The sequence below is a fragment of the Danio rerio genome, chromosome 5, assembly GCF_052040795.2.
Source record: "Danio rerio strain M-AB ecotype USA chromosome 5, GRCz13ab, whole genome shotgun sequence".
NCBI classification, from domain to species: Eukaryota; Metazoa; Chordata; class Actinopteri; order Cypriniformes; family Danionidae; genus Danio; species Danio rerio.
In genome coordinates, this window is record NC_141025.1 from 35,465,852 (window position 1) to 35,484,957 (window position 19,106).

Below are 19,106 nucleotides of genomic sequence, written 5' to 3' on the forward strand. Positions count from 1 at the left end.
GTAAGTCAAACTGTTTGAGAAAACCGATTTCAACAAAGCATTTAATTTCAAAAACGAATCCTAATGAGTACTGTGTCCATTTGAGTAAATGAAAATCCATTTGAGTACTGTAATCCGTTTGAGTAAATGAAGAAATTTGAGCACAGTAAAACCCGATAAACGAAGAGAACTAAAACCAACTGAGTACTGTAAAACCCAATAAGTTAAGGCTACTCAAACCGTTTAAGGAAAACTGATTGCAACAAACCATTTGAGTTTAAAAAAAAATCTGTATGAGTTCTGTAAACTTACTCCATTTAAGTTGAAATAATGAAGGATTTAATGAACTCTTTACCTTCAACACTGAATTCAAAACTCTTTTCAAATTAGTAGAATTAACTTTCAGTGAATTTAGAGTTAACTACACTCATTACATTTGATAAAGTTGACTGTTGGTTTTTTTTTTTTTTAGGATTTGCCATGTGAACAAAGGTTTTACATTTCTTTTCACATTTTTTTATTTAGACTTTTGTTTTTTATGCCTTATATCTATGTAATTTAGCTCATATATAATATAAATCTATATAAATGCAGTTATTTTGCATATTCTGTTTCTATTTTTTTTCCAATCCTGATATAAAAATCATGGTTCACAGACATCATTGACATTTATCAACAAAAACTTCACCCAAATGTTCACTGAATGCCAACATATTAGAACGACTGAAAGCTCATTTGACTTTGAAGACTTTTTTCTTCAGTTTTAAAGAACTCCTCTGACACAACATTTACAACCAGCCTCAGCTCCACAGGTATCAGCCTAATCATCGGATCAGATTAGCATCCAATTCATTGTAGTTTATTTCAAAGTGTGTTGTTGTAAATTACTTCACACGCCTGATGTTGATCAGTTAAAATATGCATACTTTACCTTTTTCATCATTGCTAAACAAATTGGCTGGGATAAAAAAACACTCACCTTGTAACCGGATACTTGATGGTTTCCTGCAAAGTAATGGATTACTTCAAAGGGAGATATTTGTATGTATTTTTTTTAGTCTGAACGCTATTATTATATTTTTCCCCACCAACAAAATCCACGCTGAAGATGAAAGTTGTCCTGTGAATTCAAATTTAATTTGTTCAGTCATCCATTAAATCGGCATGCATGCTCTCTCTCTCTCTTTCTTTCTCTCACACTCACACACAAACACACATACATACACACACACACACACACACACACACACACACTCTCTCTCTCTCTCTTTTTCTCTCTCTCTCTCTCTCTCTCTCCCTCTCCGGTTGAGGCTGGAGAGCTGGGTGTTAAATTGGAACACCAGCTTTGAATGAGAATGAGAGATAGAGCGCATAAAGCGAGCAGCACACAGTGAACTTAAGCAATCAAATTAAAAAAAGTTATTCAGTTTGAAATGAGGGACAAGCCTCTTCCTGATGCATTCTAATCATAAAGACCCTCCTGGCTGAGACCCACGTAAGAGGGGAAGAGAGGAAGATGGCAGAAGGATGGAGAGAATGTATAAAATGGTGCACTTCATGATAAAAAAAAACAGAAAATGCAATTGAGAGGCGAATGGCTGTGGGGCGGGGGTGAATAATTCACAGAAGTGCAGTACAAAAAAAGTCTGGCTCTAAACTCTTCAAAGAAGAAAAAGAAATTAAAACAGAAGATTGAAGACAGAGACTATTTCTTCATTTTCACTGTCATTAGTCAGCAGTTTTTTTATGAACTCATCAGACAAACCGGTAGAAGCAAATGAAGACTAATTAAGTGCTTGCTGCCGTTTGCACGATGAACCGCCAATAAACGATCTAATAATTAACCTTTCAAAGCATACTTCCATCCTGCCATGTAAATAATATCTCAAAGATTAACTCGCTTGAGACAATTAGCCAGGGTTCAGCTGGCATTAATCAAGAAAATATGACAGGCCAAAAAATTATTTATTTTTTTATTATGATCTGCTTTCCCTTTGAATGTCACTGCCATAGAGAAGAGAATTATTTTGATTATAGTTGCAACCCTTTTTAATGGAATATTGAACGCTTATATTTGACACTTCAATATGAAGGTGTTTTGTTTTTGAATGAACACTAAGGTACATTTAGTGAGATTTTACCAGAGCGTGCCCATCATAGAAGAAAGTGGTAGCATGTTCATTTTAATTGTTGGATAGAGCTGGGTAATAAAAATGGTTAAAGCTACTTCATGTGGATGTTACAAGATGTGATGTAGCAAAGATGTAGTTATCGTAGTTATTCATGAGTCTGGATGATTATCCTTTGAGAAAACTCTTTGCTTAATTATTCATGATGACACCATGTATTGCTCTGCATGCATTGACCAGCTTTGTGTGGTAGATTGTGTGCAGTAAATGAGAATTGTGGATTGCAAATACAATATTTGTGTTTCCACATGTCATCAATTGTCACTCATGACAAAAATGTCAAAAACCTTTGACAAAATAATTGGAGTTCACTTAACTGGTCTTTTCATCTCTTTGATATAACCGTGGACATTTTTATATTAAAAAAAGAATTCATATTCAAAATGTGCCTTAAAGGAATAGTTCACCCAGAACCAAAAAAAATTGTCATCATTACTCGAATACTATAATGCTCCACCTTGTCACAAACCTGTTTGTATTACTTTCCTCTGTTGAACACAAAAGAAATTAGTTTAAAAAATGTTAAAAAAACTGATAATCACTGACTTCCATAGTAGTTTTTTTCTACTATGGAAGGCATTCATTCTTTTGCGGCTTAGTCCCTTTATTAATCAGGACTCACCACAGCTGAATGAACCGCCAACTTATCCAGCACATGTTTTACGCAGCGGATGCCCTTCCAGTCGTAACCCAACACTGAGAAACACCCACACACTGCTGCACACACTCACATACACTACGGCCAATTTAGTTTATTCAATTTACTGTACTGCAGGTCTTTGGACTGTGGTGGAAACAGGAGCACCTGGAGGAAACCAACACAAACATGGGGCGAACATGCAAACTCCACACAGAAATCCCAGCTGACACAGCCGGGGCTTGAATCAGTGACCTTCTTGCTGTGAGGCGATTTTGCTACCCACTGCGCCACTGTGCTGCCCACAATGGAGGTCAATGGTTACCAATTTCTAACATTCTCTATAATAGTGTCTTTTGTGTTCAACACAAAGTCTGTTAAAGGTTCAGAGCCACTTGAGAGTGAGTAAAGGGTGTAAAAACATTATTTTTGGAGGGGTAATCGATTCCTTTATAAGTTTAATTTGAAATACAAACAACTTTTTCATTTATTTGAACATAAAATGATAGCAGTTTTGGAGTGTACTGTGTGTGTTTGTCTAATGCACACTGAGCTAACAAATCTCTTTAAATACACATTGATTTTGTTACATGCAATGGTACATTGTAGTGTGCATTTGTGGTAAGCTTTAATACAGTGAGAATGAAGTAAAACTGGCGACACAGTGGCGCAGTGGGTAGCGCTTTCGCCTCACAGTAAGAAGGTTGCTAGTTCAAGCCTGGACTGGGTCAGGTGGCATTTCTGTGTGGAGTTTGCATGTTCTCACTGTGTTGGCATAGGTTTACTCAGAGTGATCCGGTTTCCCCCATAAGTCCAAAGATATGCACTATAGGTGAATTGAATAAGTTAAATTGGCTGTAGTGTATGAGTGTGAATGCAGCAGTGTATGGGTGTTTCCCAGTGATGTGTTGCGGCTGAAAGGGCATCGGCTACATAAAAGATGTGCTGGATAAGTTGGCGGTTCCTTCCGCTGTGGCGACCCCAGATTAGTAAGGAGACTAAGCCGAAAAAGTGAATGAATGAATGAAATAAAACTGACTAAACTAAAATGTTGCTGTTATATATGTCTTCCCTGTTTCCTCCACAGTTAAGCACAGCCAATTTGGCACCATTTTTTCACATCAGTAGTGAGAACTAACCAGTGTAAAATGTAAAAAACAACAACATATTTTTGCCTCTAATTGTTGGGACAGTAGACACCAGACAGGAACAAAGAACATGGAACAGTCAACAAAGGAATTGAGTCATGAACAGTCATTTTAGTTTTAGCAAGTAAATTTTGGGGAATTAAATTAGCTCCTACTTTAGAGCAGGGTTTAATTCATCAATTCATCGGCATGTGCTCAGTACAAAACACATTCACAATATTTTGAACTGTTATGGGGAATTCACACAGAACATGTTATTCCATTCAAATGCAATACTTTTTCTTTTTTTCTAAGCCAACACACTCTTGACGGAAGCACATTACCTTTACATCGTTTAAGATGCCATATCTGTTCATTTCGAGGAAAAAGAAAAAGGCACTTTAAAACATTTCTGAACGTTGCCGCTTAAATTTTTAAACACAAAAACACTTTCTGTGTAATTGATCCCTTTTAAAACACCCATGTAGAAAGCTAATGTTAGTAGCATTTACCTCCTGCCTTTGTCTGCCTGGTTTACTTTTTTCTCAGCCTTGATGAGACTCTATGTAGTACTAAAGGTTATATTTAGATCTCCTATTTGCTAATTCAGTCACATAACTTTATACATCTTTGTTTAATCCGCATTACAGTTAAAACACAGCTTTGATCATGGTGTCCTCCATCCTCAGTTGTTGATTTTGTTAAAAGTTTTTATGTCAGTTGTAGGCCAGATTATGTCACCTCAGAGTTTCCACTGATGGCACAAATACAAGCAGGAAAATGGTCCAGGGGGAACTTAGTTCTCAGGAAAATTGGACTAGTTCCTAAAACAGAGTTCCTGTAATTAACTGATAAAAAAGCTTTATATTTAAATATAGCTACATAAGAAGCAATTGCATGTTGACATGCTGACAATGAACCTGTTGCCAAAGCTATTTATTTCCTAATCAGACTTAATGAATATGCTTTTTGACATTCTTTTGCATATATGTACAATTATGGATTAGCAACATCTCTAAATAGTCTCCTCGTGGCTTATGAAGTCAAACAAGTGCTGTTAATACCAACCCAGGGCACTATCTTTCATGGCACAGGGTTTGTGCCAGTAAGCTCAGCTGTGAAGTGGCAATATGATTAATCTTGGTACTGTAAAATGCGGTGAGATGACAGAACAGTTGCTAACACAGTCCTGACAGAGGCAGATAAAACGTGTAGAGAAAGACATGCATGTCTTTTCTGTTCTGTTGGCTCAAAACGGCCCACCTGGTAACTAATATTTATCCGCCTTAAATTAGTTCCCAGATTGTTTAAATAAGTCAATCTAGTGCACTGAGTAGACATTTTTTAGGCAAGTGTTCAATGTAATTGTATTACAGTTCTAAATAAGAACTGTTCTGTTCCTAATAAGATGCGTTTAGGTGGACTGGATCACAGATAGATGAATGAGATACATCTGCTGGAATAAAATCCTTTTTTTTCACTTTTAACTCCTTTGCTGATTTACTTTTAAATGTGCTTTATGTAAGACTGTATGTATAGGCTTTTTTTGCTTTTTCAATCTAAAATGACTAAATAAGCTCAAGCTCGTTACATGTAAAAGTGAAAGAAGACAACAGAAAATGATACAGAGAGCACCAGCTTTGAATTTCACTCCAATTGCGAACAAACTTTGCAAAATGTTGTGGTTTGTGTTAGGATCAAGGTAAAATGCGTGTTTTTTTTTCTTGTTATTTATTTGCTATTTTGTTATAAATGTGTTATATACCTTTTTTAGCATCATAAGAAACTTACAATTACAGACAGCAAAGTGTAAACCCAGCCTTTCCAACATGCTTCAAACACATTGCAAATATGTTTTATAATTTTGCCCCATATGATATAATTCTGATATTGTTATGAATAATATTTAAAAATCATCAGAAAACTGCCATAATCGCCCACAATGCATGTCTGTATAAAAGTCTGAAAAGGGAATTTGCCAAACCTTCTCCTATAAAACTATTTATTTGTATTGATTTAATTTCTAAAATGTCATATAATGTTTACCTTTTATTTGTATTTAAACTTCATACAAATAAGAAATGCAAAATAAACATAAATAAATCAAATAAACATAAATCTCTGAATAGCCGAATTACTATCTTCACCTTCAAACTACATAGATGGATTATCCTTATACATTGATATTAGAGACTGCTTCAGCCAGGATTAGAATAAAATAGTTTTGATTTGATTTGATCTGATTTGATAAAGTAAAATAAAAATAAAGATTAAACTATAACAAAAACATGTTGTATATACTTATTTTCTGACAGAGTTGGTGTTGGGGATGGTGTTAATGCAGACCATTTTGCTAATGTAGACTGCAGCTCTTCACAAGAAGTTTGGCCAGAGGAGAAATTGTCTTTTACAACTGAGCCTTTTAGCTTTGTCAACTGATGAAGTTTTGTTCCTCGTCACTGTTGCCACTGCTTGCATGGTTTGAGACTTCGTATCAATGGATTTGCTCTTCAGTGTGCTGACATTCAGCAGTGAAATTAAACCACACTTGACTGAACTAAACTGAACTTGAACTCTGAAAACTGGACTGACATAGTTACAATGTAGTAGTACTTTTATGTGAAGCTGCTTTGACACAGTTTACATTGTAATAGCGCTAGAGAAATAAACATGAATTGAAATTGAATAAAGAAAAAAAATGCCCCATCTTCTCTTGTTCAGTGTTTCTCAACCATGTTCCCAGCTCTGCACATATTCCATGTCTCTTTAACAAAACACTCCTGATTCAGCTTATCAGCTCATTAGATAAAGACTGAAAGACCTGAAATGGGTGTGACAGACAAAGGAGACATCTAAAACATGGAGTGTTGGTGGTCCTACAGGAACGTGGTTGAGAAACACTACTGTGAGGGTCAAAAAGACAAATATCAGCATTTCCCACTTGCTAGTTAACTAGCTAGTGCTGCTAAGTGTCATAAACACCTCTGATTGGCCATGATGCTGTATCTATATCGAAATGTAAATACATATTAAAAAAAATAAATATACTAAGTTTAAACATGCCCTAAAACACTATGCCATTACTCAATAGTAGTAGTAGTAGTAATAATAATAATAATAATAATGAATAATAATAATAATAATAATAATAACAACATAATAATTAAATGTTTATTTACTATTACTAATGTCAGATATCTGAGCTGGCTTCTAGAGCCTGGATGAATAAATGAGTGAAATGATTCTAAATGACAGTTGAGGACCAGTTTGACACCTGTACTTAAATACAGCCCTGCAAGCTGAGTTTTAAAGATCAGCAGACACTGAGGATCAGTGGAGCTTACTAGCAGAGCCCTCTACAGTGTACAGTGCATTAGTAAAGGGTCAAAGCAAATCAACTAACCTTTCTGCTGTTCTGCTCCAAAACCCATAAGCAAACCCTGCCTCCATATGCAGATGATTTACTGAAGTGTAACCTCATAATTTGGCTGACCCGGAGCACTCTATGCACACAAATGGTCAAACGTTTGGGTCATAAGGATTTTATTAACGTTTAAATCATCATGTGTTCTTCTCATATATATTTTACGTTTCATCTGAACAAACCAGTAAATTTGTTAAATGTTATTGCTTTTTTTAATATAATTTATTCTTAGCAAAGCTGAATTTTCAGCCTCCATTGGAAAGTGTTGGAATTAATGAACTGTATGTATTCAATAAATTATTTATGCACTCCATGCGCATTGGTTGTTAATATTATTTTAATACTTTTACAATATTGCCATTGTTGAATGCAATTGTATATTCAAACATATAATTATTTTTATTTACAGTATTACCACATTCATTATTATTCATTATTTTTGCTGTTGATAATGATATATATTTGCACACAGTTCATTACTAAAAAATATTGCAAAATGTTGCAATGTTTACATTTTAAACAAGTGGAAAGAGGAGTGGAATACATTGTTAAATAATAAATTGTATATATACAACCTGAAATCTCAAACAGAATTTTAAGACATTTTAAGACTAAATTAGATTTTTGAAAAAAAAAGTGATTTTTACCAGATGTCGTATTGGACATACAAGAATAACCCATGGTTTTTTGCTCTGTGTTTTGAACTGTGCTTTTATTGTGTTCAGAAGACTTTTTTTTATTAAATGAACTCTCTTAAAGACATTTTTAGCAAAGTGACACTAGAAAAATTTTTAGAATTTTTATCATGTATTAGTGCTGAATAATCCTATTTTATTTTTGTATTCATTTGCTGGTTTTTAATTTTATATTTATTATTGAAATGTTCTTGCCATGAAAATAGCCTTGGTTGCTGACTTGGCATTAAAGGGCCATGGAACCCCTCTCTTTCGGTGTCATGTGTACCTCAGAAAATGCTCTGAGATGGGGGTGAAGTGCTGCGAGCAGAGGGAGGAGTGGGCATGGCCGGCAGAGCAGGGGAAAAAGAGGAGAGTGAACAACTGTTGCCAGTTAGCTCACGAAATGAGATACAAACCGTGAGGTGATGCATGATTTTATAGTTCACAAAGTTAAAATGCAGTAATTTAATGCCCTGCTACATATTTTATTCATAATTTCATATACACATAACCATAATTTGTTATATCATTATAAAGAAGATCATGTTTATATAAACACTATAAATGAGAAGGACTTCTCTCCTCCTCAATCCCCGGGTCTGAATGCTGACACAGTATAGCAGTGCAGCAGGTCTCTTGCCGTGTCTATTCCAACTATTAACCCTGCTGGTAATCTGGAGGATTTTAAACATAGGCGAACACAGCAGCATTGATATAGGAGATGTGTCTGAATAGTAATGAACTGAACTGATAAAAGAATTGCCTTTCTCCAATTCTCGTACAGCTCTCCCGACAAAAATGCTTGCTGCAAACCAACAGCTTTGCTGTATCGGCCCTGACAGAATTGTGGGGGAAACATGCAACAAACCCTGTGGATCATGGAAACAAACAGATATGACACAGTCATTGGGTCACATCTTGTCAGGTCTACCTTGCTTTCGGAAGGCACGTGCTCTCATAAATAATTAAGAAGCAGGGTCTTCTCATAGGATAAGAACACTCTGCTATAAATAATAATGAGAAACCGACACGTCATCACTCCACTAGCGGATTCACGATACGTCACCGATTTTGATCCTGCCCAAAAATTATTTTAAACCCGTAAGATGAAATTAGCTGACAAAAGCTTAAAATTATCCAGTTTTTCCCATATTTTAAGCTGACAGCTACTAATGTTGTTTTAACTGATGCTCAACACTTACAAATCGATACTGGATCACTTACAAAAACAGGAAAGACATTTTATTTTAGTCAGTTTTATTTCATTCATTCATTCACTTTTTCGGCTTAGTCTCCTTACTAATCTGGGGTCGCCACAGCGGAAGGAACCGCCAACTTATCCATCACATCTTTTATGTAGCCGATGCCCTTTCAGCCGCAACACATCACTGGGAAACACCCATACACTGCTGCATTCACACTCATACACTACAGCAAATTTAACTTATTCAATTCACCTATAGTGCATATCTTTGAACTTATGGGGGAAATCGGATCACTCTGAGTAAACCTATGCCAACACAGTGAGAACATGCAATATTTTTAAAATATTTTAAAAAGTACTCAAGGTTATCTTGAACCTTAATTTTTAATAAAAAAAATACATCACTATTGCAAAATGTTGCCTTATTTTTATTTTAAAAAATCAATGTTTTGAAGTTTTTTTTGTTTTCTGTAGAGTGTAAATGCAGCATTGCTAATCGTTTTTGCAAAAAATCTAAAAATTTAAAAGGAAAAATGCAGTATAACTTAGTTAAGTAAGAAACACTAAAAGATGGCATTAAATTGCTTACTCTCAGCCACTGGTTTCACAGCTGTAGCGTGACAATGATGTCTTAAAACATTGCCTACAGAGGCAGCTCATTAGACTGTAGAACGGCACTTGTATTTCTCTCACTCTGCACTACTGGAGCTGTTATTGCTTATGATTCATAGCACATTGTTTCCCCCCAAAATAAGTCCTTTTCTACATGATGCACAAGTACTGCACAAACAAAAACAAGAGAGGTAGACGGGAGTGTGAGTTGAAAAAGGAAAGCCGGCATAAAAAAAACTGAGCAGAACAGTAGATGAGCGAGAGAAACGAGAGAGTAAGACGCCGGGGGGAAGATAAAGAATATTGTATACAGAAAGCGAGAGAGAGGTGGAAGAAACAGAACAACAGAGCGACATATATAATAAAAAACAGAAGCCGAGTCAGAGGAGCGTCGTTAAAAAGACAAAGAGACATGGAGGGATTATTTGTTTCGTTCTTTTGTTTACTCAACTGCTCTGAATAGGAATGGACTTTACCGTCCCGTCGAGAGGGGCCTTGGATGTGCTTCCAGCTCTGCTCCTTCTTTTATCTTGTTCCTCCAGAATGAGAGATGTGTGCACCGTCACACTGGGCTTAAAACCCATTAACACGGACAGAACAGGGGTCAACAGGCCAGCCACTGATAAGGATGACCAAACTCTATTGCTTTCACACCGACACGTGACTAAACTAAAACACACTTGAGGAAATGCGCAACTGCGCGGTAAAAAATGAGGAAGGCTCTGTTTGTGTCTGCCGCCTCATTATTTCTGCTTATGTCAGGTTCATTAATACACAGAGGTTCTAGAGCTTTTTTTTTTTCCTTGACGTACACATGAATTATGAGGATAAGTTATGGTTCTGCTGTGATCTTGAAAAAACTTCTAACCTTAGCTGTATCTGATTTAGTGTTCTGTCAGAGTATGAAGTGAATTTGATGATAGACTGATAATGCCAATGCTATATCTCACGCTTATTCATAACTTTTTGATTTATAGTGGCTAATTTGTGTCAATTTGTATGATTTCATTCATACATTTTAGTATGATTTTTAAATTCCTTGATGGTTGGAAGGGAGGGGTTTGGTGCCATTTCTCCTTTTAAAAATCGTAGGGAAGAGCAGGGCACAAAGTAACACTTTTTGATTTTGGCCAAATAATGAACAAAGTACTGGGGTTAGACAAACCATATTTCTTAACCAACAACACACACAAGCCTCTACTACAAATGAGCACTGAAAGTATGATCGACATATGGTTTCTGTGCAGTATTGCCAAAAGTGGCAGGAGTAAAAATGTTACTATTTACCCCACCTGCAGGGCAGGTTGTTACTGTCAGATGGTTCGTAGTAACACATGCTTAAAAAGTCAGATTTCACACAATTTAACAGTTTACTTTAAATAGTAGCTATCGTTCCTCAGTACTAGGCAAATTATTTTTTTTTACTTCTACATAGCACAGTATGTTTATTTATTTGTTTAACACATTTGGATTTATTTGCATTATTATCCATTATTATACAATTAGTTAATTATACAATAAGAAAAAAAAATTCTATTAAAAAGTATTTTCTATTAAAAAACATTTTTTATTTAAAAGGTTCCCAACATTACACTCAAAATTCTACAATTATTTTGTTTGTTTAATTGGTGTCAAGTAATGTGTGGCTAATTGTAACATCCTTTCACAACTAACCCCACTGTGTCATGATTTCCATAAATCTGAAACAACATCTTTTAAAATGGTTGCAAATTTTAGCCTAGAAGACAGTTATCACAACAATATAAGATTTTACATACATACTTTTACAGATTTTTTAAAATAAAAATATCGACTTAAATAAAAAATACCTTTATGCTGCAAAAATGGTTTCTCCTGTGTTTCTCATCCAAATTTTGCCAAACTTATTTAATAATTGGCTGGAAGACCAACTGTCTGCCAACTCTGTGGTGAAAACCTCGGAAGCATGCCATGGTTAACCCTGAGGAAATATCTTAAAACTCTGTTATGTTTTACCCAGCGTTACTTCGTGGCCCGCGCTCCCCTACGTTTTCATATGACAGACCTTGTATGAAATTGTACAAATTAGTACAAATTTTATCTATTAGAATTTATTTTAATTTGTTTACAGCTCCGAATTTAATCTGACCTCATTTTCAAGTGATTATTAAATTTCAAACGTGGTCCTAATGAGAAACTGGTCACATTCATAAATTAGTAATGAATTTAGATATTTAACTATATTGTAAATGTCTCGTCTATTTATTTAATGGTTTATTGTTTACCGGAAGTCTCTTAGAGTCAGTATGCTGGCCAGTTACATCTGCTCACAGACACAACCTTACCAGTTCCGGTTCATAGATAGAGGATATAACTGATTTCCGTTAAGTAATTTTAGGCCACCCCAAGCTTACTCATACATTAAGAAATTTTAAGTCAACCTCTAGATTATATCATACTAAGTTAGTGATTGTCAGAAATCAACAGGTCTCTAATGCTGTGTCTATGGTCCATCCATTCAGCCTGAATGTATGAGCAAGTCATAGGCTGTGAAAACATCAGCCTAAACAATCTAATAAGTTTAAATGATTTCAGTAGAACATAAAACATATCAAATATAACATTTTATTTTCAGGTAAAGATTTTCCTTGCCAGTTGGCATAATTAAACAAAAATAAGCCAGTTCAGAAATGTACAACATAAATCACCCAAAGATGCACTGTAAAAAAATCTATTGGGGTGCGTAAAACAAAACGTAAAATAACTGCCATTAAATTACAGAAATTTACCTTAAAATAACTGATTATTAATTGCAAAAACTTACCAGATTAATACCTGACCGTGTCGAAGTACGTTGCAGCATATAAATCTTGATGAGCTGAGAGAATGAGTATCCTGGCCACAGAATCCCACAGACACTTTTGCACCTTTCCCTTAAATGACACAACAAATAACCATTAATTCATGTTCATGATAATAAAAGCATCATAAAGACCCTTGTCCGGTCATGAGTTAATGTAATGACCATTTTCCCTGGAAAGGAGCGTCTGGCAAAGATCTTATCAAAGCCAAAACTTAGATCTGCATATACAAGTGAAATTGTGAAATATTAAAGTGAAGTTGACACCACTTTACCAATCACACAGAGACATTTAAAATGCACCAAAGATCCACAAGATGCACCATATTAAAAACTTGGACTTTCTGTGTGGAATGAGTGTGATCTGCTCTGATGGAGAAGGTAAAGTCAGGGGCAGAGAGGGTGGCTTAAGCTGCATAATTGAGTCATTGAATAACTGGTTTCTTAGCTGATCTTCTTCTTAGCTTAGAAAATGTATTGTTTTATTGCACAACAATTCTCCTGGTCTTGCCTCATAGCAGATCTTGGGGTTTGTTATTATGGAGAGATTTAGCCATCCTTACACTAATCATAATTATTTTATACAACCCTTGTTTTGATAAGTGCATTTTTAACTAAATATGACAAAATATTTTTAATAGCGTTACTACATTTGTAACTCAAAACAACCATTTAATTTTGAAAATATTTTTATAATACACCATTGCAAATCACAGTGCAAGACTCCACTGTAGAAATGAATTAAATGCAAAAGTTGAATCAAATTTACTTGGCAAGTAATTTTATCTTGCATTACATTAGACGCAAAGCATCAAGTTTAATCTCAGTTAACTTAAAAATCAAGTTGAAACCCTTTAAGTAAGTTAAATTAGCATGAGTTTTGTCATACCTTTTTTTTATCATATACATGTTTACTGTGTCACTTTCGGAAATCAATTTTGCTGATTTGTGTTCAAGATGTATTATCATTTGTGTTGAAAGCATCTGCCTAATATTTCAAAAGAACTGTAATACCATATTAAACTCTAATATTTATATATATATATATATATATATATATATATATATATATATATATATATATATATATATATATATATATATATATATATATATATATATATATATATATATAGTATACAGTTAAAGTCAGAATTATTAGCCCCCTTTTGATTTTTTTTTTCTTTTTTATATATTTCCCAAATGATGTTTAACAGAGCAAGGAAATTTTCAATGTATGTCTGATAATATTTTTTCTTCTGGAGAAAGTCTTTGTTTTATTTCGGCTAGAATAAAAGCAGTTTAATTTTTTTTTAAAAACAGTTTTGGGACAAAATTATTAGCCCCTTTAAGCTATTTTTTTTCTATAGTCTACAGAACAAATCATCATTATACAATAACTTGCCTAATTACCCTAACCTGCTTACTAGTTAACCTTATTAACCGAGTGAAGCCTTTAAATGTCACTTTAAGCTGTATAGAAGTGTCTTGAAAAATATCAAGTAAAATATTATTTACAGTCATCATGACAAAGATAAAATAAATCATTTATTAGAAATAGGTTTCTAAAGCTATTATGCTTAGAAATGTGCTAAAACAATCTTCCCTCCATTAAACAGAAATTTGGGGAAAAAATAAACAGGGGCACTAATAAGTCAGGGGGGCTAATAATTCTGACTTCAACTGTGTGTGTGTATATATATATATATATATATATATATATATATATATATATATATATATATATATATATATATATATATATATATATATATATATATATATATATATATATATGTGTGTGTATAACATGCATTTTCTCTTTTGTTTTTTCTCTGTTTTTTTCTCTTTAGGATTGGGTGACAGCTACGGATATCCTCATCTCTCTGGACAGACTGAACACTTTTGGAGATGAGTTCTTCAAGGATGCCAAAGTGCTTCGCTCATATTTTTATGCCATTTCTGATTTCTCTGTGGGGGGCAGGTAAGAAAATAACACACTGCTATGTTTTATGTGCTTTAGCTGCATTTTAACTATTTCACCAGTGTTTGTATATACTAACAAATAGAAAATGGATGCAAGTAGAGGAAAGAAAAGCAACAGACAAAGTGATTAATAAGAGGATTAGAAAGAGAAAAAAACTCTAAATATCAAGAGGAACTGGGCTTCTGTTGAGGAGAGAGTTTTTTCTAGACGTGTGATCTACTTTCTCCTTCGTCAGTCAGTGTATTTGTAGTATAAACAGGATGTGGAAGAGACGGTGTTTGTGTCTTTGCCACCATCTGTATTTTGTTTGTGTATGTGTTTGAGTTTGTAAATGTCTGATTTTTTTTTATTCCATTAGCTCATATATCACAGTGTTGTATCTCTGATTCGGTTGTTTTCTTTGTAATCAGTTCGGCTAGGATTTTGCAGGAAATTTTTAATATTTGCTGCCTTAAGTAACAAATTTGTTAAGGTTTTTTTTTCAAAATGCATGGCATTATTTTGTGGCACGGTGGCTTAGTGTTTAGCAGCGTTGCCTCACAGCAAGAAGGTCGCTGGTTCGAGTCGCAGCTGGGCCAGTTGGCATTTCTGAATGGATGTTCTCCTCTTTTTCGCGTGGGTTTCCTCCAGATGCTCTGGTTTCCCTCCACAGTCCAAAGACATGTGCTATAGGTGAATTGGATAAACTAAATTGGCCGTAGTGTATAAGTGTGTGTGTAAATTAAAGTGAATGGGTGCTTCCCAGTACTGGATTGCAGCTGAAGGGGCATCCGCTGTGTTGGAATAGTTGGTGGGTCATTTTGCTTTGGCGACTCCTGATAAATAAGGAACTAAGTTGAAGGAAAATGAATGAACGAACAAACTAATCAAAGAAAACAACAAAAGAATGAACAAATGAACAAACGAATGAATGAATTGCATTATTTGCTTTGATTGGGTTTGACTGTGAACAATGCACAAAAATCTTGTAACATTTTTTTTTTCATCTCAAGAGCTATTGGACTTGCAAAATCCAGGAGGGACTGGTTAAAAATCATGACAAAGGGGTTGTTTACACAAAAATAAAAATTGTGTAAATTACTCATCCTATATTTGTTCCAAATCTATTTGCGTTTCTTTCTTCCGATAAGAAATTTTGAACAATGTAAAAGGAAAACAATAGCCTTTGACATTATTTTTTGTCTTCTACTTTTGTAAGTCAGCCAGTTTCCAACATTCTTTTCAAAATTATTTTGTATTCAAGAAATAAAGAAGCTCAAAAATGTAAACCACTTTTAAATATGTAAATGTCGAGTAAATTTTGGGTGACCTATCCTTTATGCTGGTCATCATTGCTATTTAAGAAAACACACAAGGCTTGTTATGCTAATTTCCCATATAATGATTGCAACATCGTCATTGATCAGAATATGCTCTACTTTTCTGACAGTGTTTATCAACTTTAACAACTCATTTTCTCTACCGCCTGTAAAATAAAGTAATTTGCATTGTGTTTTGGTGTCATTTGGTTTTAAATTCAGCCATCTGGCTCATTTGTTCCTCTCGCTTCAGTTGCCACATCCTGAGCTTATTTTTAAGGCTGTTTTTCATGAGTGTCCACAGAAAACAATGAGGCTTGAAAGTAGACTAATAATGACATCTCTTAACTGTCTTGCAGGTGCAAGTGTAATGGCCATGCAAGCGAATGTGTGGTCAATGAGGAAGGCCGTTCGGTGTGTGTTTGTGAGCACAACACCGCAGGGGTCGACTGTCAGCTCTGTGCTCCCTTCTACCAAGACAGACCTTGGGCACGAGCGACTGCTCATTCTGCCAACGAGTGTGTGAGTGAGTACGGCCTCATTTTGTGACTTTTTGGTAATACCTTGTTGTTTTTGACTCTGACGGCTGTTAAGTGAAATGATTACATTTCATAAATAAAATAAAGCAAATTAATAAAATGACATACAAATATGGAATCAAATCTTCCAATAAACTGTTGTCATAAAAAAAAAAAAAAAAAAAAAGGTGTCACGTTTTATATGGTGTATCTTCGATATATTTTTGTAGCAATAAACTCATGACTAATATTTGTTGCAATTGTAATGTTTACGAAATGCTGACATGGGAGGTGTGGATCTAAACACAGGTTTATTGAGAATAGTCAGGCAAGCAACGGTCACAAATTAGGAGTAAACAGTATGCAGCCAAATCCAGAGTTATAGTCAAAAACACAGGTAATAGGCCAGTACAGGCAGGCTGCAGACAACATAAACAAACAAACAAATAAGATGAGGGTCAAAAACACAGCAAGGCAAGGAAAACGTGTCATAATGTCACAAAACTGTAAAACAAGACTCAGCAATGTATGGGTGTTTTTTAGAGGTGTATGTGTGGTCTGTGTAATTAGTCCTGAACAGCTTCAGCTGTGTCTGTTTGCAATCATGGGGATCTAGGTCAGGTGTGTGAGTGGTGCATGACTGGATATGTAGTTCTTTTGCTGGCAGATTTGTAGTTCTGACTGTGACTGTGACAGCAATCGATGTTTAGATGAATATGTAAATATTCACTCACAATAACAAAATAAACACAAGACAAATAACTTTGGCATCTGATCTTAGTAATATGGAATGTTTGTACTAAGTCTGTAATTCACTTACATTGTGTTAATAAATTAGGTCATTAAAATGACACTATTATGATTATGAATTATGTAACTTTCATTTTTATTTGTTTAAAATGTCCAATGTCCACAAAATAATAAACACTTTTTTTTAAATAATTCTACAGGCATTACAGTCATATTTTTTATTTTTATCTAATACAGGCTGTTAATACACTGGAAATGAAAATGTGATTGTTACTTGAGAATTCTTACAATTAGAAATACATAGAAACTAACTTATTTGTTGATCAATGTATTTGAATTATTAATGCTTTGATTATTTTACACAATTAGCCTGATGAAACCCGAAGATTTTAAATCGTCTGTTGTTATTACTTACATTATAACTTATTAATACTTGTTGTTTTTTCAGCCTAGCTAAAATAAATAAGATGTATAAATAATAAGATAACTAAAAATAATAGACAAATACTGTAAATAAATTACTAAAACTAATTCAAATAAAAGGATTGATATTCAGATTGAGTAACTACATTAAAAATGTTAATTGTATCAAAATTTAAAAGGCTGTCCTTTCAGTTTTATCATCTGGTACGTACATTTTATGAAACAAAAAATGTATCGGGAACCAAGTACATGTTACATTATATGATTAATATTAACAGTGTTTTTTATTTTACTAACTAACAATCTGTGCTGTGGAATTTAAATCAGCCAAATGTTTTAACTGAGGATACAGTGCTCAGCATATATAAGTACACCCCTTTACAAATCTAGCTTTTAAATTCATATTTTTAATATGAAGCTGTACAATATTATAATTGTGCATATACAATAGATTTGTCAGTACTGAAGCAATATCTGGAGCTTATCTAACAAAAGAACTTTCCAAAACCTAATACACACAAATTTATATGTTATAGAAAAATATTAAATATACATTAAAAAAAGAAAAAGGAAAAATCTACAGAAGCTACTCTCTTTTTTTTTTTTTTTTTTGAAAATTTTTATTTAATTTATTTGTATTATCTTTTAATTTCTAAATATGTTTGGTGACTAAAATATGATTATAATAAATATATCTGTTTAATAAATCTGTTTTGTTTAAATGCTGCAAAATACATTGCCTATTCACTGAGAAATGGAGGAAAATATTAGTTTTCAAAATGGAGTGTACTCAGGTATGCTGAACACTGTACATCTATAAAAACATTTGCTGATAAATGCCAGCATTTACTAAAATTGCATTGCATTTATACTAATTAATGTCAACTTCAGCATGAAATTCCGGATATAATAATCTAAAGATTGCATATAAATATCTTTGAAAGATCTTGCTTCTTTCACTTAGCTGATTTTGAAATGCAATCTTAAATTCAGATGCTCACACCAGTCATTAATTCAATCAAGCACATAATTTAGACTTTTACACACTAACTAAGGAAGTTTCACTCATGTAATGCTGTTTGTGTGTGTGTGTGTTGTCATGCGTCACTGGTAAATACTTTAAGGGGATGCTATAATTGGCAATTTTGATAAACCCGTGAGGAAAAAAAAGCCATGTTAATTATTTTCATTCGGTATTCCACTAAGCTCCACGTTCTTTTAATTAACTCTCTGTTTCAGTGGTCAGCAGATGGGTTTTCGTTGGTAATTGTTGCGCCTTCTCATCAAAGTGGATTTAATGAATAAACAAGTTTTTGGTGGTCTCAAAAGCAGCACTATGTGTCGGTAAGGAAGTGAAATCAACCAATGATGCATTGCCTGCATGGCCGCTCCTCACAGTTCTTCGTCACAGACTCTGCCAGTTTTAGGATTTGCATGTCAGA

The 19,106-nt window shown here is 34.1% G+C and overlaps 1 protein-coding gene across 2 annotated transcripts in view; it reads left to right on the forward strand.

Moving 5' to 3' along the window:
- Window positions 1–19,106, forward strand: part of lamc3 (laminin, gamma 3) — a 225,036-nt gene that overhangs the window by 104,520 nt on the left and 101,410 nt on the right. For both annotated transcript variants that reach the window (XM_087253657.1, XM_087253656.1), the window contains 2 exons: window positions 14,542–14,672; window positions 16,333–16,499. Coding sequence is in view for 1 of the 2 variants with exons in the window: in XM_087253656.1 (XP_087109782.1) it covers window positions 14,542–14,672; window positions 16,333–16,499 (298 nt within the window). In the remaining variant the exon portion in view is untranslated. The remainder of the gene's footprint in view (window positions 1–14,541; window positions 14,673–16,332; window positions 16,500–19,106) is intronic.